The sequence below is a fragment of the Habropoda laboriosa genome, unplaced genomic scaffold (genome assembly GCF_001263275.1).
Source record: "Habropoda laboriosa isolate 0110345459 unplaced genomic scaffold, ASM126327v1 scaffold76, whole genome shotgun sequence".
Classification (NCBI taxonomy): domain Eukaryota; kingdom Metazoa; phylum Arthropoda; class Insecta; order Hymenoptera; family Apidae; genus Habropoda; species Habropoda laboriosa.
The window spans coordinates 349257-377219 of NW_017100184.1; the positions used below are offsets into that span (position 1 = coordinate 349257).

At 30.6% G+C, this 27963-nt stretch overlaps 7 protein-coding genes across 9 annotated transcripts; 3 read left to right on the forward strand and 4 right to left on the reverse strand.

Annotated features, from left to right (window-relative positions):
• Positions 1 to 2389: 2389 nt before the first annotated feature.
• Positions 2390 to 8287, reverse strand: LOC108579419 (codanin-1). The gene is made up of 10 exons (XM_017942948.1): positions 8006 to 8287; positions 7663 to 7939; positions 7430 to 7590; positions 6776 to 7357; positions 6480 to 6713; positions 5991 to 6356; positions 5706 to 5871; positions 5339 to 5607; positions 5118 to 5254; positions 2390 to 2591 (listed from the first exon to the last, which is right to left on the reverse strand). The coding sequence occupies exons 1-10, from the start codon at positions 8285 to 8287 to the stop codon at positions 2390 to 2392; spliced, it is 2676 nt and encodes an 891-aa protein (XP_017798437.1).
• A 1594-nt stretch (positions 8288 to 9881) lies between these two features.
• Positions 9882 to 12636, reverse strand: LOC108579420 (cathepsin L1). Its single transcript, XM_017942950.1, has 7 exons — positions 12526 to 12636; positions 11603 to 11717; positions 11090 to 11242; positions 10813 to 11016; positions 10455 to 10660; positions 10226 to 10377; positions 9882 to 10118 (listed from the first exon to the last, which is right to left on the reverse strand). Exons 2-7 carry the CDS (start codon positions 11699 to 11701, stop codon positions 9898 to 9900), a joined length of 1035 nt encoding a protein of 344 aa, XP_017798439.1. The 5' UTR covers positions 11702 to 11717; positions 12526 to 12636; the 3' UTR covers positions 9882 to 9897.
• A 1344-nt stretch (positions 12637 to 13980) lies between these two features.
• LOC108579421 lies at positions 13981 to 14888 on the forward strand. Its single transcript, XM_017942951.1, has 3 exons — positions 13981 to 14217; positions 14519 to 14662; positions 14742 to 14888. Exons 1-3 carry the CDS (start codon positions 14080 to 14082, stop codon positions 14808 to 14810), a joined length of 351 nt encoding a protein of 116 aa, XP_017798440.1. The 5' UTR covers positions 13981 to 14079; the 3' UTR covers positions 14811 to 14888.
• Positions 14889 to 15159: 271 nt separating this feature from the next.
• Positions 15160 to 16058, reverse strand: LOC108579382 (trafficking protein particle complex subunit 5). 2 transcript variants are annotated; one of them, XM_017942907.1, is made up of 3 exons: positions 15783 to 16058; positions 15398 to 15707; positions 15160 to 15293 (listed from the first exon to the last, which is right to left on the reverse strand). In XM_017942907.1, the coding sequence occupies exons 1-3, from the start codon at positions 15947 to 15949 to the stop codon at positions 15195 to 15197; spliced, it is 576 nt and encodes a 191-aa protein (XP_017798396.1). In that variant the 5' UTR covers positions 15950 to 16058; the 3' UTR covers positions 15160 to 15194. The 2 variants fall into 2 exon arrangements, with proteins under 2 accessions (XP_017798396.1, XP_017798397.1); XM_017942908.1 differs by having other exon boundaries at positions 15395 to 15707.
• A 145-nt stretch (positions 16059 to 16203) lies between these two features.
• LOC108579308 (WD repeat-containing protein 6) lies at positions 16204 to 20447 on the reverse strand. The gene is made up of 13 exons (XM_017942815.1): positions 20375 to 20447; positions 20035 to 20212; positions 19793 to 19966; positions 19581 to 19725; positions 19270 to 19494; positions 18778 to 19192; positions 18561 to 18710; positions 18079 to 18488; positions 17807 to 17989; positions 17224 to 17732; positions 16710 to 17152; positions 16370 to 16535; positions 16204 to 16258 (listed from the first exon to the last, which is right to left on the reverse strand). The coding sequence occupies exons 1-13, from the start codon at positions 20439 to 20441 to the stop codon at positions 16204 to 16206; spliced, it is 3120 nt and encodes a 1039-aa protein (XP_017798304.1). The 5' UTR covers positions 20442 to 20447.
• A 492-nt stretch (positions 20448 to 20939) lies between these two features.
• Positions 20940 to 22069, forward strand: LOC108579387 (putative glutathione-specific gamma-glutamylcyclotransferase 2). Its single transcript, XM_017942914.1, has 2 exons — positions 20940 to 21132; positions 21551 to 22069. Exons 1-2 carry the CDS (start codon positions 20983 to 20985, stop codon positions 22067 to 22069), a joined length of 669 nt encoding a protein of 222 aa, XP_017798403.1. The 5' UTR covers positions 20940 to 20982.
• Positions 22070 to 23166: 1097 nt separating this feature from the next.
• LOC108579370 (cyclin G) lies at positions 23167 to 27778 on the forward strand. 2 transcript variants are annotated; one of them, XM_017942894.1, is made up of 6 exons: positions 23167 to 23277; positions 26190 to 26437; positions 26565 to 26981; positions 27065 to 27319; positions 27415 to 27623; positions 27716 to 27778. In XM_017942894.1, exons 2-6 carry the CDS (start codon positions 26318 to 26320, stop codon positions 27759 to 27761), a joined length of 1047 nt encoding a protein of 348 aa, XP_017798383.1. In that variant the 5' UTR covers positions 23167 to 23277; positions 26190 to 26317; the 3' UTR covers positions 27762 to 27778. The 2 variants fall into 2 exon arrangements, with proteins under 2 accessions (XP_017798383.1, XP_017798384.1); XM_017942895.1 differs by lacking the exon at positions 23167 to 23277 and adding an exon at positions 24247 to 24281.
• The last annotated feature ends 185 nt before the right edge of the window (positions 27779 to 27963 follow it).

Here is a 27963-nt window from a genome sequence, read left to right on the forward strand (position 1 = left end):
GAACTTTTTCCAACGAGAAAAGTGAATCGAATCGAATTCGAATCGTCTATATCTGTCGACGGACGCGTTTTATTTAGATTTCTAGGCAAGAGATCGCGTGCCAAAACGGTGAGGAATAAAGGATCGTGGTGACCGTAACAAGAGGCAAATAAGAGAGAGAGAGAGAGAGAGAGAGAGAGAGAGAGAGAGATCTCGTGTTGAACGCGGTGGCAGCTGAACGGACGATCGAGAGGATTGTAGGCGATCGTGCGAAATAATGTGCCGCTCGTTTGGAAATTTGCCGGATTATCAGTCTCGTTCTCGTCCAGTCGTGATTGTAGAGAGAAGCAAGCGTGGGTCGATTATCGTTAGCTCGAATTAGGCACGGTAGGACTTCCACTCTTTTTAATCGACGCTTGCGACGTATTAACAAACACACCCTGTACATGGAGTAACTGCAGTCAGTTACCAGAGACAGGACACACGTAGTCGAAAAGCGATCGCTCCTAGTTTGAAAGTTACCTCGACACTTTGCCAACGATAAGAAGTTTCCCGAAATTTGCGTAGCGCGCTTGATCGTGCCATTAGTCGATTATATTATTCATGATAGATTAGCTTACACACGGGGGAAGTTACTGTCTACGTATATCCATTACTCACGCTTGTCAGAATTTTCTTGGGTGTTAAAATCGGTAATCCTCGCGCTCGCGTCGCGCTAAGTAAACTTGGACAAAATTTGCACGTGAACCTTTCACATAGCTTGTTTCTTCGTAAATAGAAATTGTTACGAAACGATTGATCAATTTATTCAAAGTGCTGGCAGATAGCAATCGCGATAGTAATTCAACGACGGCTCCCTACACATACACGTGTTTGTGATATCCGACGAAAGTTATTGCCGGACAATCGGTATAATATTGCAGGAATGTAAATAACGTTACTCGTTTTTCCACATTTTGCTCTGGTCGATTGTTTTATTGTTCCTCCACGTACACATATGTATATAGGTTACGCTCGAAATTGTCGGCTGTTAGTTAGGATTGCCGCGGCCGCCCCGCAGTGGGATGATTAAACATCGTGGTCCGCTGCGACGAGCCTCTTTGACATTTAGCGAACACTCGATCAAATATTCCTCGGGATATTCCAGAAAATTTCACCGTCCTGCCTGTCTAAAGTTTCGGCATCATCCGTATTCTTCCCTTCCTCCGACCTCTACTTTTTTCCCCGGGTAAAAAGTTAATTACCTTTAGTTACAGCAGGTTCTACGTAGCTTACTCGAAGCTTCTTAATGAAAGCCTTAGGACGGCCTTAATGTACCACCTATGAGGTACATATGTATATCGCGGATCGCGGACCGCGTCCCACCGTCCGCGATAAAAGTACTAGGATTAAATTGCAAGGTATAGGAAGTAGCTCGAAGCTTTTGATACACTCTGACAAAGGGAATTTGCATAAGGCAAATATCCAGATGAAAAAAGATGAATCACGCATAAATTCGATACTTGGCGCGCGACCACTCGTTTTTAACTTGACCTATATCCAATCAACACCACAATCGTTGTTTTACATCTAACTCTCGCTGAAAATTGTAGTTAAACGTCGATTATCGAAACCAATTGTGATATTTCGCAGCGTGCCCAACCAGATACAGATATATCGATAAGAAGCTAAGAGGAAAGGAATGACGGGTAGATGTAGATAGAGGAAAAGCGGTTTTATTATCGTAGCCATCTGTAAACGGACTTGAAAGCGACTTCTCCCTCATTTTCCAACAGCTAATTGTAAGTAGCTTTACTTAGATTCTCGTTGTCCGTAAATTCCTACTTTACGGCCCACGGAGCCTGGAGAGGAAAGAAGGAAACTGTGCATTTTCCATTTCCTTGGAATTTCCTGTCGCGAGTACCTACTCGGTTAGAGAAAGTTTCCACTGTAACTTCATTACCGAATACATACCGCGAAAGCTCTGTGTGTCTCGGGCACGTGAAATCGATCGGGAAACAATAGCTTACGAAATTTTCCGAGTGTCTTTGAAGATCTTTCGAATAGTAGGTATCTAACGGTTGAAAAGATTTTCGGTGTATCTAGGTATAGACTTGATTTATTCGTCCGTTAGAACTGGCAGAGTGTATAAAAGGATTAAAGTAGGTATATCAAAGCTCGCCGCTTTCATGCATAACTTGTAATTGTTTGATGGCAATCGATTACGAATAAAAAGAGACAAAGCGCGATGATCAATGAAGCTTTTTTTGGAAATTTCCCAATACGAGTAGCACGAATGACTATACTCTCGAATGAAATCGATTGGGTATGCAGGGAGCGCGATGATTTCGTTCAACTCTCGAGTGTTAAAACTACGTTAACAGAGCTAAGGCCATCTCCTTATTAACGATGCTAATCAATTTGTCTGGGCTTACCTGTAGGTAATGAAGGCGAAGACCAGAGCAACGAGGGACAAGCTTCCGCCTAGAACGACGACGAGACTGAGAACGCCGTCCTGATCGAACGAACTAGCGATTCCCGTTGAAATTCCATTAGTCGGTCCACCGTTCGATTGGGAAAACCCGTGGATCGCTCCCGTGTAAAGTGTCTCCATTTCTTCCCTATTCTCGCATCTGCAATCTCACAATTGCACTCTTGTCTCAATTCTGTTACAGTCGCCTTACACTCTAAACATATATCTATCTATTCGGTTCTTAACACTATGTACTACATATATAAACCCCCATGTCCTACCGTTTTATCGCCCTTTTTTTCACCCTTAACCAAATAGAAAATAGCAGGACGAAACTAATGTTCTTTCCCGCCGTGACTTTTCACCGAGAGGAAATAATTGAATTTGCGATGGAGCCTCGCGTATCATGGGAGGGGCAAATTGAAACAGGCCTGGTAATTTCCTGTAAAGGGGTGAATCAAAATGGCGCTCGACACTAGCAGCCGCAAATTGCGGCCTTCCTATGCGAAAGTTACCACTGGTACAGGACAGGACACTTGTACAAGCTAGAGAAGGAAAGAAATGATAAATAAATGTTTGGAATTGAGTAAAAAAATGTTGAAAAAGATTGTTATAGATATTTGTAGATCCGGTATTGGCGCGGATTCAGCACTAGTTAAATGTGGTGACCTTATCGCCTTGGTTTCCAGTTCGATTCACGAGAACGCACATTTACAAAAAACCAATTCTCGATATCTCGATGTTTCGCAATTTTTCTCGAACCCTTAATGGTTTTGCTGATGCCTGAATCGAAATTAAAAGAAGCGAAGTGAAGCGATCGTTTCGAAGGATTTTCGAGTAATACTGGCGGTGACTAACTAAAGAAAAAACGGGCATGTTGAGAAACTTACTTTAAACGAGGGGAGGAATTGTTGATTCGAAGAGAAACGTTGGAAGGATGTGGGGCGGTTCCACGGATCGGTTTACATATTGTTATGGTAGCCACGTGCCCCACTAAACACGTGCTCGTCGAAGGATAAGGATCGCGCGTGCCCTTTGGACCGATTTGTTGCGTATTTTTCACATGCACCACCACAACCACCACCACCACCGGTCGACGAGATCGACCTCACGATTTTTCACTCGCGACGAAACCTCTCGATGCAGCTTGATCGCTTTCCTTTCTCCTTCACCCTTGCAAATGCACCATGCGATCCAAATCTGATTTCTTAAATCTCACACAAACACCGCTACTCCTTTAACGTTTACCACCTGTCGACATCACCTTTTATCAGTCCCTCCTCTCCCCTTATTTATCTACGCTGCTAGAACGAACAAACACCTAGGAGAGCAGTGAATTTGTAATTTACCTGTTATCGAGGAAAAGAACATCTCCTCTCTTCTAAAGCATCGTCGTATTCGTTTTCGTTTAGTAAGTTCGCTCGACGTTCGCGTTTCCACGCGGTTAATCTAATACAAAACAATGAAAAATATCGAATTTCACTGTTGAAAACTTCTCTTAACTAAGTATGCTGCTGCACGTGAAAACAACACCGCGATACACGCGTTAGGAAACACACCATTAAAACACACCCTTTCTTACTTAAAATTCGTTCAAATAAATACCTGCATTCGTTCAAAGTGTGGCCGAATCTGGACAAGGAAAGCACGTTTTACTCTCTCGGACAAGGTATTTTGCCAATATGCCAAAAATCCATACCACCGTCACTCGAAATAAACACGTTCCTGTGATTCAGTTAACGCAACGTGATCATCGTCCACACTGATATTTAACGGAATCTCACGAAACAAGAAAATACGTACGAGCTCGTCAGACGATGGCGCCCAACTGCAACAAAATTTGTTCGCGCTCAAGTCGTGCGCGCATCCCGTGTTGCGCATATACCCAAATAATTAGTGGGGAATCAAAATTGAACATATTGTTAGAGAAAAAGGTAGATATGTGTATTAAAAGGTTCGTGTCGTCGCTTTCGATTTATTTTACTTGAGAAGAATTATTCGACAAATTTCATTTGTTAACTCTGTCTTCTTGAAAAGAGGAAAAAGAAAAAACATATAAATTTGCTATTTTAAACTAGACACAAAATACTCCTATCGTAAAACAGCGGAAAAACTCGTAAACGTTTAAAAAACAAATTATTCTTTATTTTATGTTTCGTACATACGAACAGTTAAAATTTTATCGTCAACTATAAAATACGCAATCCAGTGGAATAAAACGCAACAATTTACTTCAGGCGGAGGAAGTAAAAAGTAACTTAGTCTAAGTCTAACGTTAAGTAGAAATTGAAAACCGTCCACGAATATATGTACATTCGATAATTAAATGTACGTTTAACACTTTGCCCATAGAAGTAACGCGTACAAACGCGCACACACGATGTTACAAAATCAATACGATTTTTTAACTGGAAATTTACCATATTGCTTTACAAAGATAACGGCTTTCATAGATAAAAATAAACTGTAATTTGTTACATTGATCTATAAACTGTATTCTAATAACAATCTTTCAAGTTGGTGTTGTGTCAACACACGTCGCTTTTATCGTTAAATTAATTAATGTACAACAATTTACACACATATCACAAGAGTTGCATAATTTATACAATATATGTACTAGTCCGTAGAGAAGCTACGTAAGTAAAAACGATCGTCAGAAGAACTTCAGTCTATAGGGTTGTAGTCGTCGCAAAACTCTATCCCGTTATATGTTTCTGCTATCCACCCAAGTAAATATTTCATTTTCTCCGTTGTTTCATCCGATGCTTTCAAGTCTGCTATAATTTCTGTTAAACACTTCGATAGGTGCTCCAATATAGGCTGCAAATGAGAAAATAAAATATTATCATTCCATATAAACGATACTCTTCGTTTCGATAAACGTTCCAACACTCGAGTATTTACCACAGGCCAGTCCTGTCTAAATAAAGCTACACATTGATCGCTAAGACTGTTAATGTCTAAAACGTCTTTTTCTATTAACTTTTTAATAAATCTTCCAAAAACTGGCCAAATCTCTTCCTTTTCTGGTTGAGCCAAGAGCATAACGTTTCTCGAACTGAATATTCTATGTAAAGGTGAATCCAATTCCAAAGCTTTCCAACGGCTCATCGCCCATATTCTTATAAACTTTTCTTGCACGTTTAAACTGAACATATCACTTCGGTAAGCAACTGTAAGTGCAAAAGTATATTAGCAACCTTCTTCTTTGTCCTATCGTGATAATTTATAGTTTATAAGTTACACTTATGATAATTCAATATTATCCTACCTAAAAATAAAGCAAAATCTGTACTAAGAGAATACAAAATTTTCTCCGGTCCCACTACCAAGTCAGCTCTTTCATTTAGAGTTTCGTACAAATTATCTAATGTAGTCGACACGGCCGTTATCGTTAAAGATTCACCACCGTTGTCCAGAATATTCCATATAAATTCCTATAAAAATAGGATAACGCCAAAAAAAAAGAAAAAAAATTTTTAAAAATAAAAAAAAATAGTAAGCTTTCCTGATATTATTTTATTCTCAAAAAAGTATGAAGCGTGCAAATAATTACCCTCAAATCGATGGTAATAGTCGTTGGGCTAACAGCATTTGGATTATGTTTCTTTTCTTGAACGGGCGGCTGCAACGATGTGTTGTTCTTCAAAAACCTATTTAATTCAAGTTGCATATCTTTTATGAATAGTGACCCGCCTACTATGTGGGACTGTATCCATTGATGTATACGTTCCATAGCCAATCTCGTGGCAATTTTAATACACATTTCTTTCACCGATATCAACGAATCTTCCGCCAAAAGAGATTCTATAGATTTAATTACACGTAATTCACAAATTCCCGGTATAGTTGCCTCACACTGTTCTCTCAGCTCTTTAGACATCTTTATAGCCAAAATATTCGTCTCATTAGCCACAGATGCCTAGAAGAAATGATATATGAACTTGTTAACCATCGTTTGCTAACGGTACTCAAAAGTTTCATCATATTCCATATTATATTATTTATTTAATTAGTAAGACATTCCTTAAATCCGTCGACCTACCTCGAAATCGGTAACGTCGTTAAGTAATTGTTCTTCCAATTTCTCCGATTGTCTTCCGCTTGGCCTTTTCTTCAAAATTTTCCTAAACATATTCAAATTCGTTTCTCTAGAGGACGTTAATAGAGTATTACATATATGCTTCACACAAGTTGAAGCGACGCGTTCTGATACAAAATCGACAGTTTTCCGTGTAGACGCTGGTTGTCCGTGAAAAAATGCCTCTTCTAATTGTAGCTATTGAAATACAAATGTCACCATATTTCTTCTACGTCAAATCTAATTATTAGTAAACTTACCTCTAAATGCTTTATACCTGCACTTTTGGCAGATCTGTGAAGTTGACTAGAAACTGGTGTAATATGTTTATTTAGATTCGTATTAGAATTTGATACCGATACGTTTAATCCAACCGAAGGACAACATACACGCAATGTTTTTTCATTGATAATGTCCAATTTATCTAAATTACATTTTGTAGATGTAACAGATACTGGAGATTCCCCTAATAGCATATTTTTCTGCACATAATATTTGTCAAGTTGTTTCAGACTTCGTAATCCTTTAACTTTGTACATCTTTTGCCAAGCAGGATACAAATCCTTTGGAAAATTTGGTAATTCAAATAACCAGCCTAAGGTGGATTTAAGAAGAATCACTGTTTGCTGGGAAATACAACTATCGGGTGCCGAAAACTCAGAATGATTCACAGCTTTATAAATATAATATAAAAGTTCCAAAATTTGCATATAATATGGTAATCGAAGGGATACAATATCCATCATAGCTAAATATTTTGCTATCCAAGGTACAGTTATTGACAATTTTCCTAATGCTATTGCATTATAAAGACAAAGGTGTAAATTTACTGCTGGTAAAACCTAAAAAGTATAATATCAGTTTCGTGTATCGATAATATAAGATATAGAAAACATACAAAGTCTACTACCTACTTTACTTCTTACTTCTACTTGAGCTGCTATCAAACCTTTAAAATTATTCGATTGTGATCTGTATGGTAAAGATACAACAAGACCTAATATTTTTGCAAGAAGTCTCAAACTGGATAAACATGTAATAAAATTTTGTTGTGTTTGTTCGTCCACAGTTGTTTCTATTAGAAAAAAAATATATTAATACACGACAATGCATAATTTATGCTAATAGTATGCATGTACATTAATACCTGAATCTTCTATTTCACTACTGTTAAATTGAGTATCGTTCAATTCCATTATTTCATGAACTAAACAATTTTCTAAATGAATGTAGAAAATTGGATTAAAAGCAAATAATATAAAATTTTTGAAAAATTCTTGTACTCCAGGGAAAGATGGTCCCATGATTTGATTTTTAGAAAGTTGTGGAGTTACTAGCCGCTTATGAAGTTGATTCAGTTTTTCTGGATTTACATGTTTCAAAGTTTTTAAAAAACTTATACTTTCATCATCTTCTACCTCTGCCTGAAAATAATAAAAACAAGCTAAAAACCTGCAAAATAAACTAACAACTTTACTTTTTAAACCCACCTGTTGTCTATTTTGTATACATGAAATTAAAAGTTGTGACTTAAATAATCTTGCAAAGTGATAATAATTTATAGCATCATTGTGCAATGTTAACATAGTTCTTATTTTACTTCCCAAAGCTATCTCAAATGTCCATCCTGGTACTGAATGATTTTCTTCCCAAATTCTAAATATTTCATAAAATGTATCTCTTTGATTTTTGAATGTGTGAAAAGCACATGCAGATGGAAAATTTTCACGATTGTCTGTGTCTGTTTGAAAACACACATTTAATTCACCCATTGTGTGAAAGCAGCTGTAACATAATAAATAATTATATGCATTTAGAAAGTAAAAAAATAGAATTTTAATTTTTATATAACGAATTTAGTATAAAATAATTTCGTTATATATGTTTAAAAAATTGTTGACATTATCTTTAAACACTTACATTCAAAGAAAATAATTTTTATATATACATCTATATATATTGATGTTTAATTATATTTTTCAGTAAAACACGATATTCAAAATAAACAAATGTTTTGTGGTTGCTAATGAAAACAACTCGACAAAGTATTTTATACACAAACTTTATAAATAATATACAATCATTAGCATATTCTATTTATATAACATAGTTTTTAAAAATGCATCTTTAGGTAGATGTGTAATTGGGTACACAGTTCGAAAAAATCGTTTAAACAATTTAAAACAAAATACTTTTGCTTTGTATTTCAACATTATATGCTTCTATATACAAATCTTTTCAACGTACTCATTTATACTTAAATCATCGAATACATGACGTCAACGGTGGCCAACTTTGAGGTTTTCTAGGTTATGTTTATATTTATGAATGTGTTTCAGAATTAAGAGGTAATAAACTAAGCCTCGTACAACATCAGTTCACGCATTCACAATTCTACAACTAGAAAAAAAATTTATAACGTCAGATTATATTTTACAATATACATATAAGTATTAATGCCATAACACTCCAATTCTGACCGTTTAGAGATATTGCTCTATGCCAATTTAATGGCCTCCATCTTGCATTTAGAAATTCGATTCGCAAGAATCGAATTACATTTCCCTTATTCACAAAAATTAAACAATGTAATACGTATAAACCCTTTGCCTTATGATTTAATTTACGTATGCGCGTGCCATAATGAGGCACTCAAATGTTCACGCACTGGAACAAATGAAAATCTAGCGTTACATTCGATATGCTTAAATCGATTGGTTGGAAAACAACAGAATTGCAATAAGAAACTTTATAAAACTTATTCTTCGATGAAACACTAAATTATCAAAGAATAATACAAAATGCTATTAATTTTTGTAATATCATATATTTTCAACATAAGATTAATAACAAAATCTTAAATTTAACGTACAATTAATGTAATAAAATAATTTAATAATCTTGAATGGAATAATATCGTTCAAAACAATTTGGTTCGTGAAATGCCATTTGGCATCTTTTGTACTTCCAATATGTTTCTTATGCTTAATGTAAACTTCGTATGCCTTTGTTGGCTTGCTAAAATATGATAACAATAAAAAAAGACAAATTGATTAACAATATACCTAATGTGTCAACACGTCGCAGAAACTAGTGCTGAAACAAAATAAATAAAGTAGTGGTTTTGCTATGCATTACCAGTGTTTCATTCCACGACCACGAGTTTGATTCAATATTATAAGACAGGGTATTAAGGAAATATGTCTTTTATTAATTTCTGTTAAAAAATATCTATATCTATATATATTTGTTTTTTTCAACTTACAAATAGAGACTTAAATGAAATAACACAACTAATAAATCCTATATTTAATTTCAATGTATATTTATACTTATTTTTTTGTTTTAATAGTGACGTTTTACTTATAAAATGCTTAATAAATTATCCTCGAGATCCAACAAGAGGATAGCTAGCATTGGAAGCAATACCGCAATGGTTCAATTTATTCCTTGCCATTTTGATGTATCCATTGTCACCCCACGATTCACCCCAACTATTCTTTACCAACCAATAGTCTTGACCGTTTTCATCAGTTCCGTATCCTACCACTAATACTCCGTGATCCAAATTTTCAGAAGAGCATTCAGACTCGTAATAGACTCCTACAATTTATACATGATGTTTAGTAAAAATTGTTCAAAACAACACTTAGTGTATCTTGAACATTATGTCCTAATCAGAGATTGTATTGTATGATGAACGACCCAACCTTCAGAATAAAACTGAAAAGACTGATGAGATGCATCAATAGCAACAGAGACTGGTCCTATGGTGGCAACTGCTGCTTTGAGCTTCTTTTCATTTCCTTCTGGAATGTCCACATAACCAACATCTGCGGCCCCACTATTTCTTGCATTATATCTAGAAGTTAAAAAACAATTAATCACAGTGCATAAAAGTAATATACATAAAAAAGATCTTTTTATTACAATATTTACCTGCATTGGTCATTTTTAGCTTCATACGGATAAGTAGCTTCAGTATCTAGACCTGCATTATTCTTTATATATTGAAAAGCTCCATCCATCATTCCTCCATTACAACCATTGTTACCATACTGTCCAGAACAATCAATTAAATTTTGCTCACTTAAAGAAACTAAAACTCCTGTTTTTCGAAAATGTTGTCCTTCTAAAGCTCCAGTCTACATAATAATCATAATCTATTTAATTCCATTAACAATAACAAATGTATTTTACTGTTGATTAAAAACATTAAATATATGTACATTTGAATATTTTTAACTTACTAGTAATCAAAACTAACATATTGTACATTATCAATTACTAAACTTACTGCAGAGAAAGACCAACATGATCCGCATTGTCCTTGATCTTTAACTGGAGTTACAGCACCTTTTTCTCTCCAATCTACTGACTTTGGTAATTCTACATTTGCAGGTTCAATAAATGTGGCACCTATGGGTTGTCTTTGAAATCTTAATCGTGTATTTATAGATTTATTGAAACCATTTAATGTATTCACAAATTCATGATGAAGCTAAAAATAAAATATTAATCTGTACTCATTAAGCATGCAACATGAAATAGCTTCAATTTTATAAACCACCCACCATGTCTCCATACTTGTTCATCTTTAACTTATATGAAACTTTCTTAAGTTCATAATTACTATTATGTTTAGCAATTTTATGTTTGTTATCCATATATATCTTCATTCTGAATCTTTCTTCAACATCAGATTGATAAGCTTTCTTATGTTCCATCTAAAAATTAATAATGAAATTAAATCTTTGTTCCATTTATTTTCTTATAATTTATTCTACAATTTGTGTCTACTTCATTAACTAAAAATTACATTGTTGTCTCTATAAATGTTATTCATAGGTTTGTGGGTAGATTCTTTATCTGTACATATGAATATACATTGATAGAGGACAATCTATAACCAATATACTTTATGTACACAAGGACATCTTGAACTACTGTAGTGCAACATAACTGATTTATCTAAGGATATAAAATTTTTAGTGCTCTGCTCAAAGTACATATAAATTATGTTATCTTTATGAATTGCCACATTACTGGTTTCCCTAATACAAACAATATACAAGTAATTTGATTACCTTAAAGGTTGTCCATTCTTGATTGACCAATTCGAAAAAAGAAACAGCTTGTGCTACAGCAAATATTGCTGATATTAAAAGTAAAAGTAGTACCTTCATGGTTCCAAAATTAAATCTGAAAATTTGTACTTAACATTTAAATTAACAAAATTAAAATAACATTAAAATAAATTATTTTTTGGCTATAATATTAAAAATTCAATATTAAAATTATCAAAAAATGTAAATTTAAAAATCAATTTTTGCAACGTAATAAAACGAAGCAAAATGATGAATTGAAACAACGGAAATGACACATCTTAATCACGCAAATTTCATATTTTATTGAATTTCGTCCAATTTCACGCTATTTCATAACAATAATAACCTCATTGAGCAGTGAAATTCAAATAATATCGTTAACGAACTTTTTTTTTTTTTTAGTTACACAATTAAAAACATTACGTTTATGGTCCTACTTTTTAAATATAAAATAAATAATTATTCTATTGTTTGATTTATTTACGCGATAAAATAACTTACACAAAAATTTCTATTACGCACAATATTTTACATTACATCCATTAACAAAAACAACATTTTATCATATGTTACCAAGTAGTACACGAACAAAGAAACAATTACGTGAAAATTTAAGCAGCAATTTTGTCATTTATTCGATAAAAGTCATTTATTCAAACAGTCAATCTTTCAGAATTACTCATACAACAAAGAACACAAAGAAATAGCTTCTCCTTTATTCTTGATAAGTTGTGAACAAAGTACGTCTTCTTTTATTTCAGATAATGAGCACTTCTTTTATTTCACTTCTTGCATATACACATGTCCGTAAACAGGTTTCGTAATTAACACAGACACTATCATTATACTCAGGCAAGAATCAGAATATTATGAAAGAATAGTAAAGTTGTACAATAGCTTACCAAGAATAAAAATTAGTTGTTAAGAAGATTTATCCGAAACAAGAATGATCCGTTTAAGTTTCTGCCGTTACTTCAGCTGACTACATATGCATACGAGCACACTCTTTTCTCTGTTTTCTATATCCTCCCCTTCTACTGTATGATTCATTGTTGTCAACTTCTAACATGAAACAGCGTTTCTCAACTTGGATTGCCAAACATTAAATCAAATTATTTGTAAGAAAAACATGAACGTTGTTAAACTATACATATAATACACATATGAACATGTTACAGAAAACGATAATTACGAATGTATCATTAATATAACTATAAAAAAATTTGCAATTTCATGATAATATACATAATGTTTAAACATACATATGTATATATTTTTTTTTTACAAGTTAAAGTGAATTTTTATTACTTTGGAGTAATCTTTAGAGTATCTTATTTTCTGGTTATTATTATTTTCGCTATTAAACATTAGTTGACATTTTTGTTGTTTTAAGGTCAAATATTATGTAAATGTTAACGATTGTAACTCTTGAATTTAATATAATAACATTAAGAATATGATTATATGCCTTATCAATATAAAATATACTGTTATACTGTATAAATGTAAGAATACGAAGTATTGTTTCCATTAATTACTGAACATTAATTGGCATTACAAATTTTTCTACAAAATCTAAAATAACTGCAATATTATAAAATGTTTTCAATAATATCATACATTCTTTAATTATTCATTTAATTAATAAAAACATAATTATAGTGAAATTTAATGAATTGGGAAACACTGAGGAGTGGAATATCGTATAATTTTATCTATTCACGTGCTTTTCTACGTATTTACTCTCGATACTTCGTTTAAATCGATTTGAATACGATCATTCGTTATACATTGCAGTTGTCATGTGATTTTGATAAGTTGTAGCAACCCATATTTCAACACATGCACCCATATACATTACGTATAAATAATACGTCTTATCGCTTGTAATGCTTGCGCATTTTTTAAATTATCTTCTAATCTTTAGTTTTATAATTTATTGATATGATTTAAATTATTTATTCCTACTTCTTATTCATTCTATTGAATTTCATAAATCATTTATTTAAACCTTATATATTTATGATGTTTTTCTTCTTTTACAATTTTTGATTCAATTTGTTCGACCTGATCGAAAGTTAAGAATTAGAATTGCTATTATTTAATTCTAATTTTATTATCGTACATCTTGAAATGCAAGTAAAACATTTAATTTTCCTTTTTTCAGTCTCTATTGAGAAACAAGAAAAGCTATGAAATCTTGTATTAATGTTGGAATTTGTTATATTAATCATAGAATATACGCGCAAAATTTTCGAATCGAAAGAATTTAAAACTTTATTTATTCATTTCCTTGAAATATTATTTAGTGCACAACAGTTTAATATCTATTGGTAGCATGTTCTATATGGGTATACACTTATGTATACATGTACATACATCTAAACTACTGCATGCGATTCTATTCCATGTATACGTAATACCTCTTATAAGGTGGAAATTTAACAATTGCAAAGATGAGTGGACCAAAAATTGAATCATTCGATGTATCGCAAAAAATGCGAAATATAATAGAGTGGAGACATGCCAGAAGAAAACAATTACGCGAACAATATTTAAGAGAAATTCTTAAACCAACGAAACTAAAACTACCTGTACGTATTACTTGGCTTAACCTTATTTATGCGATTTCAATAATCATCCAAAGTATATTTAGGAAAAGTCACATTGTAATTTACTTAAACTCATATTTGATGATGTAGTTGGCATTTAATCTTTTTTAAGTAGTCATTAGTTTAATTATGTAATAACTTCATAATTTTATTGGAAGAATGAAATTATGTAAGATAACTGTTTCGCTTTTCCCGCTGACGGAAAATATACATATACGTCTATTTAATTTTAATTGCATTAATATTTATAAAATTATGTGATATTTATATTCAAAATATGCAGGTAGACACTGCAATGCAACGATATTGTAATGCTAGACTTATGCAAGAATTTCAAACCAAAGTAGAAGGTAAAGGTCATGGATATTTTATTGTTGGATTCTTAACAATAATAATAGGAACAATGCTATTAGCCAAAAGGAGCAAGGTAAATTAGTATATAAATTGTGAAAATATTTATTAAAAGTGTATACATACTATGAGAATGAATTTTTTGTATCTTGCAGGATAAAGAAGAACATATGTATCGTACTGGCCAAATAAGTTATGTTGATAGAAACGGAAAGTTTGTTTAAGATTTCTCTTTCTGATAGTATATTTATAAATCATGTACATGCATATTGTACCATGTGTAATACATTAAACACTTCAGGCAAAACAACTGTCTTTTGAATAAAAATAACACTATAAGATAATTATTAAATATTTCGTTTTATTCGATTATGTTTAATTTAATAAACAAAAGCTAAAAATGCATATATACTTTTGCTGTAGGTGCTATAATTCTGTTCAATTTATAAAAAGGATATTTTTATGAAGTGACTAAATCTTTTTAGTTTGTTCTTAGATTGGGGCTAGGTTGATAAAAAAGTAAATGGGTATATTTCTCTTCTTCTGTTAATTATACTTGCATACAATATTTTATTTTAAAATTTTTTAATTCTTTTCTTTGTGTTTCATTATCGATCTTCAAGTTGTTTGTCACGAGTAACAACTGCATCATCAAACTTGACCATATATGTTGTTCCTTTATGCCAGTGTGCAGTCACTTTTGCTGGCTATAAATATAAGTAAGAATAAATTTGTTATTAATAGCTATTATATTTTTGTTGATAATTATGTTGTTTATTTGTTGTACTGTTGTACTATTAAGCATTGCATCAAAACCACAATCACAAAGAATAGCTTCAACTATTCCAGCAATAAAAGAAGCACAATTTAAACTTCCTTTATCTTTTGGAACTGATATAAATTTATTTACTAATGCCTCCTTTTCTATGATATAATATGTACGTTCATCGTCGTTTGCATGTTCTAACTTGTCAGCTTCACGGCCAAACAATGATTTCCATACAGTGCTTTTAATAAATAACAGAATATTCAATAATTTTATTTCACGTTTCCCACTTTTTTCTCGGACAACAAGAAGATCCGTTATCCTGTGACCAACTTCTGCACCTATTTCTGCTAATCTAATCAATAAATATACAAATATTTGTTTCACATACGGTGTAACAATTGCTTCACAATATTGATTAATTACGTACTTATTTTGTAATTCGGGTACGGTGTAAACACGATTTTGACAGTACTGAACAAGTTCTGAAAATAACAGTGCAAAACAACTCAAGCTAACCTCTCCTTTTCCTTTACTTAATGATTTATCAAGAATACTTGTACGTGTTCGAATCGCCGATATTGTAATACTTGTCATTTTTGTAAAATAATTATTACTTAATATAAATTTGTACTTTCGGCAAAATTGTAGGTAATACGACTAGAAAACTATATTAATTGCAACACTGACTTATCTCCACGTGATTTTCTCGCCATCTGGTGATAAAATGAAGAATGATGCACTCATTTATGTGAAAAGTATAAAACAAATTAAATACGAAAATATTACTTTATTGTTAAATTTTCGAAGAACAATGTTACCTGTTATCATAATCTTTCAGGTATAAAAGATTAAAAGATCAATATCTCAAACCCTTTACCATAAACACATATGTCTGATTGACCCCTAAAATAACCCAATATTAATCTCATAAGATATAGCACTATTTAAATTACAAATCTACTTTGAATGTTTTTTAGTATAAAATACTAAATACCATATAAATAATAAACATACTTTGAACTGTTCCATGAAGTTAAGCCTTTTACATCTGTCACAAATGTAATGACTTTCTTCAAAACTGTTACAGATAAAGTGTCATTATTATAATAATAACTATACATAATCACTTGTTGATCCATTCCAACGCTATAAATTTTATTTTCTTCGTGAAACATTATTCCTGAAAAATAATCATCTAATAAATTAAATAAATTTTCATAAAACAGATTTTCATTTTCATTTTGTTGATATTTGTTTCAAATTAATCGTTATTTAAGAAACAAGAGTATTAATGTGATAAATTACGGTAAATATTGCTTAGATATGAATATTGTCAGACAAATTGTACATATACCTGTAATTTGAGCAGCATGTGCATTTGGAGTACTCCATTTTGATAATACTGAAATATGTAACTCTTTCTTGTTGTTCAGTAACTGAACTTGAAAACGAATAAGATTAAATAGATTGTCATCACCACCAGTTGCTAACAAATATTCACCTTTCTCATTCATTTTGATATCATATGAATTAATTCCAGACTGATGCAAATTAAACTTTTCAATGGATGCATCTTTACAATTTTGAAACTCTTGTTCTTCAACTTCGTGAAATTTTATAATTCTTGAAATAGTATCGGTAAAATCAATAAATCGACCAATTCCATCAGTTGACATCGTTAATGCTATTATTTTCTCTTCATATGTTAAAATAGTTAATTTTGATATACAACGATCAACACATTTTGCATGTACTTTTAACGAAATGCGTTTTGTATTAATATCATACAAAAATATTCTGTAAATAATATTCAAATAAACATTTTAACACAAAAAAATTTAAGTAAAACATATGACTATAAAGTATACCTAATGAATCCATCTGCACAAGCAACAAAGAGCAGTATGTAATGTAATTTTGTACAACGATAAATCTCAATGTCCATATATCGAGTCTCAGGTTGCACAAAGTAGGACTGATTAGATTCTTGCCATTGTTTCTTACGTTGTCGATCAAATCCGTACAACATATGAGATGTAATGTCATGACAAGAGATATCTGTACTTTGTAGAAATGTTTTACTGCCTTTTATATCAATTTCCCATACTTTTATTTGAGCTCTTCCACCCCCCGAAAAAACGAGAAATTTATTGTAGAAAAGGTCAGATTCTAAATTCAAGCAAGTTATAAATTTTATACTAGAAATGTGACCATCAAAAATACCCAATGTTCGAAAGGTGAAATCGTTTTTTATTGGTGTATTTGAAACATTAGTAATACGAAGGGTACCATCTTCACCTCCAGATATAAAAATATTGTGTTGATCAATTTGAAATACAGGATTAACACAGCATATTTCCTTTGTATGAAAACCATTCTAAAAATTTAACAGTGAAAATCATATAACTATACTTTCTATCAAGAAGCATAAAATGTAAAGAAATTACTCACTAATAAAACCGGTGACACTAAGGAACTTAGTGGAAAATGAAGTACATATACTTGTTTATTACGAATATAAATAAGTGTTATAAGTTCCTTTAGTAGCATACAATCCCATGATCTATGCCCACCACCACAAGGAACTCTTATTAAAGTTCGATGATTGATCATACTGTATATCACAAACTCCACCTATAAATAAGATTCAGAAAAAACTTAAAAATCTTTAAAAAAAAATATATCTACATATTAACATAGCATTTAGTTAAATACGGATATACCTCTTGAAAACCTAATATAAAAATATCATCAGATGTTTTCAAATGACCACTAATCCAGTCCATTGGCAGCTTTTCTTTATGTAAAGTGCATAATAATTTCGCGTTTTTATGCTTATATGTTTCGTAAAACCTTAACATTCCATCGCGACCTGCTGATATCAATTTTGAGTCTAAAACTATAAAATTCTGGATGCCAATTTTTCCATGAACTTTGACAAAAGTTTGAATAGGTTTATTATCAATTCTAGCTATATTTGTTGGATTTTGTGAAATAGATTTTTCAAGCTCAAAAACATGCATATTTCCAGCTCTATCTCCACACACTAATAACCCTTCATATAGAACCGCTGCTGTTAACCAACGTTCTCGACTGTGCGGTAGGAGACACACTGATTGTATAGTAATTGACCCTATGTGAAATAAACACAGTAAGAATGAAATAAAAACCAAAAGTTTGTTACACAATAATATTTTCTGTATACCTGTTATAGTAAAAGTAAATATCCTTAACATTCCATTTATCCCACAAGCTATTAGTTTATTTCTTTCTAACCACTGTATTGAAAATATTTGTGATTCCATTATCTTTTCTTCAAAAACCTGTTGTAACTTTTTGTCAGTTCCATCATATTCTAAAATTGTTTTGTATAAAATGTTTAACAATTAATATAATTTTATCAATATTTAATTTCATATTACCATTGTATACCGTTACATATCCATCTCTTGATGCAAAACAAACAAGGGAATGACATAAAGAAACTTCCATAACACAATATGTGCTGTATCTTTCTAAATATAATGTCTCTTGTGGATCATTGTACAATCTGTCAAAGACAAATAAAATACCATTTTCATTGAAAACCAGGAGGTTACCACTACTTAAGTAACAAACATATTTTGGTAAAGTGCATGTATGTCTTTTAGGTAGCAATATAGCTTCTTGAATGTAATTATTAATAAAAGGCCATGCATGAACTGCACCATCAGCACCACCGGTAAAAATACTTTTATTATCATCTGATGCATCGATACTCCATATAGCAGCACCATGATGAGCACAAATTTTGTTAAGTAATTTTCCATCCAATGACCAAGTGCACATAAGAGAATCCTTAAATTATGAACATAACAATATCTACAACTACCTCTATCTTACATTATTCATTCTATGTACAGAATAACACTTACCTCTCCTATTGTAATTAAAATTTCATTTCTAATAATAGCTTTCCATACTCTAGCTGTATGGCCAAATATTGTTCGTGATAATTTTATATTAGCTTGCCTCCAATTTATAACATTACTTTCTTTACTTTCAATATTACTTACTTTCCATAATCTAACTGTTCTATCATCTGATGTAGAGCAAATAAGTTGTGTAGCTGAGTCATATATAACTGAAAAGATGACACCCTAGAATTTAAACACATTTAAACTCTTAAATTTAAACATAATATATTTAAAAAGTATATTACTGTATAATACTATATAATACTAACATTATGTCCTTGCAAACGATGTAAAACTGATGATGTTTCAGCATAAAAACCACAATTTACTTCCCATATTAATATTTCTTGATATACTGTTCCACTAAAGACAACCAAATCTTTATTATTGTTTATTAAGATGGATCCACCATATCTAATAATAAAGCTAAGTTTATTGTTAGAACATAATTTTTGTTAAATATATAGAAGTGTAAGGATACAGAATACACTTTTCTTCACACGATACATTTTGGTAGCATTCACAGAATATATCATAAATGCATATATTATTATGTGCTAAAAGAACACATAAATAATTGCATTCATGAAGTGTTAACCATTTTATTGCTATTATCCAGTCAGTCAGCATTTTTTTCTGAGAATCTTCTTCAATTCTAAAATAAATATTTTATTCTATGTATTTATACAAATTATACAAGTATATAATACTCAGATAACATACATGAATATTCCTTGTTCTTTGGAAATTTTATATGTACAAAGAACATTAGCACCAAATACAGTTAACTGGTTATTAGGGCCTTCAACAATCCCATGTATATTATATGGATAAAAGCAACTTATTTTTTTTTCCAATTTATAAGTGGTACGATTAAAAATGTGTAATGTAGAGCCCATACCTATGTACGTAAATAACAACAATATAGTTTGAAAAGGGAAGTGTAAACATTAAGAAGAAATTGAAACTATATAAATATAATTTATCGTCTAGAAGAAGAATCGAAGATTTTATTGTTATTCTTGTATACATATAGCAATGAAATCGTAAATGTTAAACTAACCTACAAAAATTAGATTATCTATACAGCGGATAGCAAGCACGTCAGTGCATAGAAGTTTTGAAATCATTTTGAATAATAAAGTTTAGTATTAATGTTTCTAATAACCACGTACTGAACTTGAATATACTATTCATTAGTTATTAATAATTAGTACTTGCACATTACAACGATACAAGAAGTTATTCGCCATGCTACTACTATGTAAATATCCACATGGTTGCTTGACGTAATTTTCATTCAAGTGTTAACCATGATGTAGTATACAACACAATTCAAAATCATTGAAACAAATTTTCAGAACTAAATATTCCTTATGAATTAAAACATTAGTGTGACATGTACGAAATCATGAACTAATATAAAATAATTACATCACATGAATCAATATTCTAAAGTTTACTAAAAAAATATTTCTTATTCATTGTCACCTGACTATATATGTACGTAACATTTTTATTGAATAATATACAAAATGTTTGATATACAATGGAATCAACATGAAATAATATTAGATTCTTTTAATGTCTTATTTTAAATTCATATACTTTTGTTAGAAAGTATAGTTTTAAATAGGAAATTAAAATAATCATTAAGACAGCCAGTATTTAATGAGAAAAGTGATAATGTGGGTATTTGGTTATGGCTCACTGATATGGAAAGCAGACTTTCCATATGAAAAAATTCTTGTTGGTCACATTAAAGGATATGTCAGGAGATTTTATCAAAAAAGTACAGATCATAGAGGGACACCTAGCAAAGTAAGTAATTAATCATTTTTATATCAAAGTTTTTTAAACAATTTTTTCTGTTTAAAATATTTTTCATCATTTTTCATATTTTATGATACATATGTTAAAATATTTTTAGTTTTAAGTTTATTTGGTATTTTTGGAGTATTTAAGAATGTGTCTATTAAAATCTTATTGCTTGTATATTTGATGATTTAAGTTGTAATAAATTTTTGTTTTCATGTAAAAACTAACTTGTACAGGAATTTTGTGTAATTATTTCTTTATTAATAGAATCTGATTTTACATGTAAAAATATTGTTTACATTTATATATTACATTAAACATAGAGCATTTTATTATTTATTAACAAACCTTATTGCATTAGCAATTGTGTGATACATAATCCACTGTATTCAATTATACAAAAAATCATATTCTGTTGTAGCCTGGTCGCGTTGTTACATTACTTTCTTCCGATAATCCTAATGATGAAGTATGGGGTGTTGCTTATAAAATATCATCACAGAATATAGATAAAGTTGTTACACACTTGGATTACAGGGAAAAAGGAGGTTACGAAAGAAAAAGTGTTCTTTTTTATCCATCGTATTCAATTAAAGATATTGGGTCACTTTCATCAGTGAATAACACTTCTCAAAGTGATTTTCAAGATGAAAAGTCATTAACAACAGTTTCAAAAAACACACCATTTTATATTACAATTTATATAGGTGGAGAAGATAACCCAAATTATGCAGGTGTAGAAGATATATGTACAATAGCAAAACATATACTTGTATGTCATGGTCCCAGTGGAGCTAATACAGAATATTTGTATAAACTAGCATCTGCAATGCGAGTTATAGCACCAGGTAAAAGTGATGAACACTTATATACATTAGAGACAACTGTGAAAACATTAGAACAAAATGTGAATGTCAAAATAAAGTTGGATAAAAATTGATGTATTAATAAAAATGGTTAAAAATTTATGTGTTTAATAAATATACTTCATAAATGTGTGTAATGTAATCAAAAACTTTTATAGTTTAAAGAGCAGAAAGATAGACAAATTATTATTTATGAAATTAGAATTAAAAAGAAAAAGTAGCTTTCTACAATATGAAATGTGATACTTTCAATAAAGATATTTTGTGTGATAAAAGCTAATATTATTATTCTTTTCATAATTTTATTATGTGTATGCTTATATAATCTCACAAATATAGTATTTTACTTAAATATTAACTAATTTCAAGTACAAGAATAAATATACATAAAAAATATCATTATGCCAAAATGTATGAAGTGATATTTAAAAATGATTTCTGTTTTCTGTTTGTATATGTATTATGTATATACCTATTTGCATAACTCTCTATATTGTAAACTGACCAATGAACTTTTATAATGAGTATTATAACATATGATCAACTGAAGTTAGTTCATGAACTATGCACATGTATATATAAAGGATATTAATAGCATGAAAGAGGTCATATCAAAATTTGGCTGTGACTGAAGAAAATTTACAACATTTAATCTTTCTTATGACATTTTAAATTATTTAATATTATACAAACTATCACATACTTACAAATTATGTATTTAAAAGTTTTTACATTGTAAGACTGGAAAAATTAATAAGATAACAAAATATACATATACCCTAATAAGTTTAATAAAAATATTTGATATACTTGAATACACCATCTATTTTATTATACATGTACTTCGAAATATTTCGAATGATAATAAAATTGTAAACAATACAACCACAGTCGCGCTAACATCAATACCATTTTTAATGTAAAATCTGAAGTTATACATGTAGAATTTAAAAAGTAACATTTAGTTTTACGTAAGATTAATGAAAATTGTTTTGAAATTACTGAAATTACGATGATAAATTAGTATAATGATATTATACATTTAAATTTCATTGCGAAAATAAATTACGTTCATGGCGGGACTACTTTTTGTTACGCATGAACGTGCAGTGACGCGTAATGATCAGCTGAACGTACATAGCTCCGCCATTTCTTATTGTTAAGACAACTGTCAAACGGAGTAGTTCGTTTGTGATTCTATTTCCTATCTATTTTGGCAAATACGATAAAACAGCCAAGATTGGGTGATCTATTGACGTAAAAGCGTTTCGGACGCATCCGGGTAAGTGTTTTCCTAAAATATTATTATTTTTTTACAAATATTTACAAAACTCCTCCAAGGGTCTAACTAAACAAAATGGTGGTAACAAGAAAAGTAGAATTAATAATTGTTAGATAGCTTATGATGTATGTTTTGTATAATGTCGATATGTTTTTTGATATTAGTATCTATAATATTATTGTACATTCAATAGATTTTTCAGTTTTTTTGCTAGTCTAATTGAAACTTTACGCATGACATATAATTGCATTAAAATTTTTGTTTTTGTTTTCAGTAAATTAACAATAGTGAACGGCATCTGTACGTTTTACAACATATTCGTATTCTAATTCTGAATTCAGTTAACTCGATTATTTTAAAAGCAACGTTTATTTACGATTACTGAGTTCAAAGCAATATAAAATAACAAGGGAAATAAAGCTGAACGTATACGTATAAATGCATATGTACATGTCAATTTTTATAAATCGCTTTTTATTAAATTCATACGTGAATTTTTATCAAACATAGGAACAAATTTTAATCCTATTCAGTTATAAAACATATTCATAGAGATATTTTTATTTAATTTTGTTATTTGGAAGCTTGAGTCATTACAAAAGTTGTTGTTATTCATTTATGTATATGATATAAATAAAAATTTTCGGTGAATGTTTAAGTTCAATTTTTTTGGTTTCATGTAAACACATGATAAAATGATATTTTGTAAAAATAAAGGATTTGTTTAATAAGAAATTTCGTACTTTATCTTGATACTGTTTCACGGTTAACTTCGTTCAAATTCGTACGTATTCGTAGTGATTCGGGTATTGTTCACTGTGACGATTCAGAAAGCAGATGCAACTTACAGTATCGTTCGGATGCGCGCGCGAGAGGAGCGTACGTTTCGCTCTGTGTGAGAGATCATTGCTCTTACGTAAAAAATAAAAAAAAAAAAAAGAACAGTACATACAATTTTTTAGTGGTTGTATGATTTCATAAAATCACAGTGTTTGCAATATACAGTACGTATATATGTTTATTATTATATACAAAACCATATTATAAATATTTTGCCGCCAATACACCGAGTTGATCAACGATCAATACATAAACATTTCTTGCATTAATTTATTCATTAATTTTTCTTGTTTTATAATAATTGGTTATTATTATTAGCCAAGCAATTTTCTGTTTTGTAGTATCCCTTTTTTAAAATTTGTTTCTCATTCTGCTTCATCCAACAGAATTCAAAAAAGAATCTCATAGTAAGAGATATTTTTGGAACCTTAGGGAATAAATTATTATTTTTTTATGGTTCTCTCCCTCTCTAGCAATACATTTCAATAGTTTCCTTAAGACGATGGAGTCCGTCAGTCGTTTACGAATATGTAATAAATTTACATACGTGGTGTAATATTGGAAGGTAATTGACGCGTAAATATATTTTTCGCATTTGCGCTGTTTTTTTTTTTTTTCAGAATTATTTATTTAGACTCCCTTTTATTCGTCGCTTTAGTAAATGTTGATTTATATTCCACTTTGCATCTCAGTTAGTTCATTCTAATTAAATTTTGAGAGAAAACTTGATTCGCATATTTGTATATTTCAAAACTACATAGTTTGTTTTCATTCAGTATGTGATACAAGTAAGTAGTTCGAGATGATTTGAGCGAATTCTCGTTATACCTTTAATTTTGACAATTCGTTGCATCAGCCGTTCAATACATTTCTATACGTTCTTTTTTCAATGACGCGTGTCAGTAGCATAATTGAATTATTGTAAACACATCATATATTTTTTTTTTATATTGCAAATGAGACTATTCGTGAAGATGATTTTACAACAATCTGTTGTTACATTATTTTATACGGCAATTGTTTTTACGCTACAGTAATTCCAATCGTTTTCCAATCTATTATTGGTTTGTATTTATTGAATTTGAATTTATTAAATATTGTTCTTTGTTTCGAATTATTTAATCTTCAAAGTTTCGCAATAAGTATTGGATTTTTGTCTAAATTTCATCATATCTTTACAACATTAATTATTCTTTATGGATTTCAAGAAAAGTTACTGTATGTAGTAAGGAATTATCTGTAATTATCATAGATATTTTTTGAATGTGTAGTAACTATTATACTGGTTATCGAAATACAGCTCGTGGTAGTTGTGCAAAAATGTAACTGACTTTATAATTGCAACATTTGTTAAACTCTAAATGTCGTGTTATATTATAAACAATATCCCAATTCTTTTTATTACGTGTAGGAATTTCGATATTTCGATAGCAATAAAAAATTCGTTTTAAAAATGTTAGAAATATATTAGAATCGTGTTACGAACTTGAAAGAAAAATAATAAATCGAATCGATCTTTATAGCAATATATTTAAATATTTTACGATGAATAAAATTTTGTAGAAATGTTATTTCGATAGAATTTTAAGTCAATGTACTGTCAGGAAATAAATGCATGAGAGAAAAAGATGGTAGATTGAAGTCGGTCGAAGTTATTTCGAATGAAATGCTTTTCTAGTACATTCTTGAAACTTTCAACTAATTTAGTTGCCGGCACGTGGATGCAAACACGTACGCGTAGAATGATAGGAAATGATTATAATAAAGAACAAGGAATATTTTAATTTTTCTAAAATCTGTAAGCCTTAAAATTTAAATGATGAATTAATTATTGTTGCTCGAAGAAAATGTTTATATTGTACGAGAAAAACCATTACCATGTTTATTCATTTTTTATATTCAATTATTGTATTTAAAAAATGTATATCATTTGCAAAGTCTGTTCTATATCACAAATCAAGTAAATACAGTTGCAATTTAAAATTGCTTTAAAAACATATGTATGTAACTTAATTGATAAATAATTTAATACAAAATTCTTTTAATATCATTATTATTAATTTTTTTTATAGATACAAGGCTAGCCAGCTGCGCCATTCTTGTTGTGTGACATTCATATTATCAGCCACACTACGCATATTTTGCATCACTTTACCCTCTCATCGTTGTTGTGGTGAGCTGCTAGTCACACATTGCAGGAATGGACACATCGGGCTTGCCTGTACCGGATGCAATCCACCCGCTACTTGAACAGCTGCAAGAAGCTTTGGTTCTTGAAGTAAAATATCAACCTAACCTTCAGTTATCTACTATATCACAAGTAAGTATATAAATCATCTAGAATATTGAATTAGAATAATTTGATATTTTTATGTACTGTATATTACTATAAAAGTATTCATACATATTTTGTTATCTTTATAAAACGTGTGTTTTCTTCTTTTCAGAATGATGAAATAACAATTGGAGGTCGTGATGGATCAGCCCATGTTTTGAGGTGTTTGAAAGTATGGTATGATTTACCATCGGATGTATTTTTTGTTGCCATCAATTTAATGGACCGCTTTTTAACAAAAATGAAAGCAAGACCAAAACATATGGCTTGTATCAGTGTATCTGCTTTTCACATAGCTGCTGTCCAATTAGCACAGTCATTGGATGCTGATCACTTAGTCTCTATTTCTCAGTGCAAATGCACTGGTGGTGATCTTAAACGTATGTCAGAAGTAATAAGGAATAAGTTAGAATGGGCACCTGGTACTCAACCTATTACATCTTTAACCTTTCTTCGGTTATTCAATGCAATGTTCCTTGCAATTGCATCACAGTTAGGACTAGGAGACATATATACCAGTATTGTTACAGTAAGATATTTGTTTGTTTATTTACAAATGTACGATATTGCACTAATTAGAACATTATAAATTTATTGCTTGCCTTATTTTAGGAATCTGAGCTTCTTCTTAGGTTAGAGATGGTTGCTTGTAATGGCAATTGTGCAAGTTTGAAGCCATCAGAAGTGGCACTTGTTTTACTCTGCACATATTTAGATGGTGCAGTTAATCGATTAGATACTAATACAGATACTCCCATACCTGCAACAGTTATTCCTAGTTCCTCTACTATCAATACATCTATAACATCAAAACATCAGCTGCTTAGACTTTTAGAATTTGCTATAGAACTTCAGAAAATATGCAAGGTAATATTATATCAATTTGGTAATTTTTAAGTTTTCATAAAAGCTAGTAAATGTAATAGGTAAGCTAATAAATATTTGGTATGTTGTTTTTACAGATTTCAGATACAAGTTTTTTTTCCACACATGAAGATGTGGGTGCTATATTGAGCAAATATAATGCCCAAGAGCAGACTCCTCACAGACAAAGACTGATATGGAGATTATCCTCTCGTACAGCACGTCTTTTACGTCCAACTGATAAATTTACTTCTGTATTACCTGTTATCGCCGAACATACTCCGGTTCCTTCACCGAGTAAAATCAGGTACATTTTTCGAATCCTTTGATGTTCTATATTAATACTTCTCAATCATATAATAATACATTTTTTTTTTTTTTGTTCCCTCTTCCTTATAGAAAAAATCGTAAGTTCGGTCGACGTCATGCAAATAAGAGACGTTAAACGGCAGTATCGGGGCCTTAAAGTAAGATATTAATATTGAATGATTATAATTGAAAATATTAGCAAAAGGTAAATAGGAATCTGTTGCAACTGATTATTGATTATTTTTAAGGTGCTGGATCAGAAGTTCAATATTTATTCAACGTATTGAGCACGAAAATAAATTAGGCTTCAGTTTGAAATTAGAAATACATTTTGTTAG

Excerpts from the sequence above, each read along its gene's own strand:
- LOC108579419 (XM_017942948.1), bottom strand. The coding sequence starts at position 8,287 with ATGGGTGAATTAAATGTGTGTTTTCAAACAGACACAGACAATCGTGAA. Across the intron at positions 7,940-8,005 it reads GTATACAAAATAGACAACAG|GCAGAGGTAGAAGATGATGA; the intron begins GTGGGTTTAAAA and ends TATTATTTTCAG. Across the intron at positions 6,714-6,775 it reads CAGGTATAAAGCATTTAGAG|CTACAATTAGAAGAGGCATT; the intron begins GTAAGTTTACTA and ends GTATTTCAATAG.
- LOC108579420 (XM_017942950.1), bottom strand. The coding sequence starts at position 11,701 with ATGAAGGTACTACTTTTACTTTTAATATCAGCAATATTTGCTGTAGCA. Across the intron at positions 11,243-11,602 it reads AAGAATGGACAACCTTTAAG|ATGGAACATAAGAAAGCTTA; the intron begins GTAATCAAATTA and ends ATTAATTTTTAG. Across the intron at positions 10,378-10,454 it reads GCTAAAAATGACCAATGCAG|ATATAATGCAAGAAATAGTG; the intron begins GTAAATATTGTA and ends TTTAACTTCTAG.
- LOC108579421 (XM_017942951.1), top strand. The coding sequence starts at position 14,080 with ATGAGTGGACCAAAAATTGAATCATTCGATGTATCGCAAAAAATGCGA. Across the intron at positions 14,218-14,518 it reads CAACGAAACTAAAACTACCT|GTAGACACTGCAATGCAACG; the intron begins GTACGTATTACT and ends CAAAATATGCAG. Across the intron at positions 14,663-14,741 it reads TATTAGCCAAAAGGAGCAAG|GATAAAGAAGAACATATGTA; the intron begins GTAAATTAGTAT and ends TGTATCTTGCAG.
- LOC108579382 (XM_017942908.1), bottom strand. The coding sequence starts at position 15,949 with ATGACAAGTATTACAATATCGGCGATTCGAACACGTACAAGTATTCTT. Across the intron at positions 15,708-15,782 it reads GTACCCGAATTACAAAATAA|ATTAGCAGAAATAGGTGCAG; the intron begins GTACGTAATTAA and ends TTTATTGATTAG. Across the intron at positions 15,294-15,394 it reads TTTGTGATTGTGGTTTTGAT|CCAGCAAAAGTGACTGCACA; the intron begins GCAATGCTTAAT and ends TTATATTTATAG.
- LOC108579308 (XM_017942815.1), bottom strand. The coding sequence starts at position 20,441 with ATGATTTCAAAACTTCTATGCACTGACGTGCTTGCTATCCGCTGTATA. Across the intron at positions 20,213-20,374 it reads AGATAATCTAATTTTTGTAG|GTATGGGCTCTACATTACAC; the intron begins GTTAGTTTAACA and ends TTACGTACATAG. Across the intron at positions 19,967-20,034 it reads AAAGAACAAGGAATATTCAT|AATTGAAGAAGATTCTCAGA; the intron begins GTATGTTATCTG and ends TATTTATTTTAG.
- LOC108579387 (XM_017942914.1), top strand. The coding sequence starts at position 20,983 with ATGAGAAAAGTGATAATGTGGGTATTTGGTTATGGCTCACTGATATGG. Across the intron at positions 21,133-21,550 it reads ATAGAGGGACACCTAGCAAA|CCTGGTCGCGTTGTTACATT; the intron begins GTAAGTAATTAA and ends ATTCTGTTGTAG.
- LOC108579370 (XM_017942894.1), top strand. The coding sequence starts at position 26,318 with ATGGACACATCGGGCTTGCCTGTACCGGATGCAATCCACCCGCTACTT. Across the intron at positions 26,438-26,564 it reads AGTTATCTACTATATCACAA|AATGATGAAATAACAATTGG; the intron begins GTAAGTATATAA and ends TCTTCTTTTCAG. Across the intron at positions 27,320-27,414 it reads AACTTCAGAAAATATGCAAG|ATTTCAGATACAAGTTTTTT; the intron begins GTAATATTATAT and ends TTGTTTTTACAG.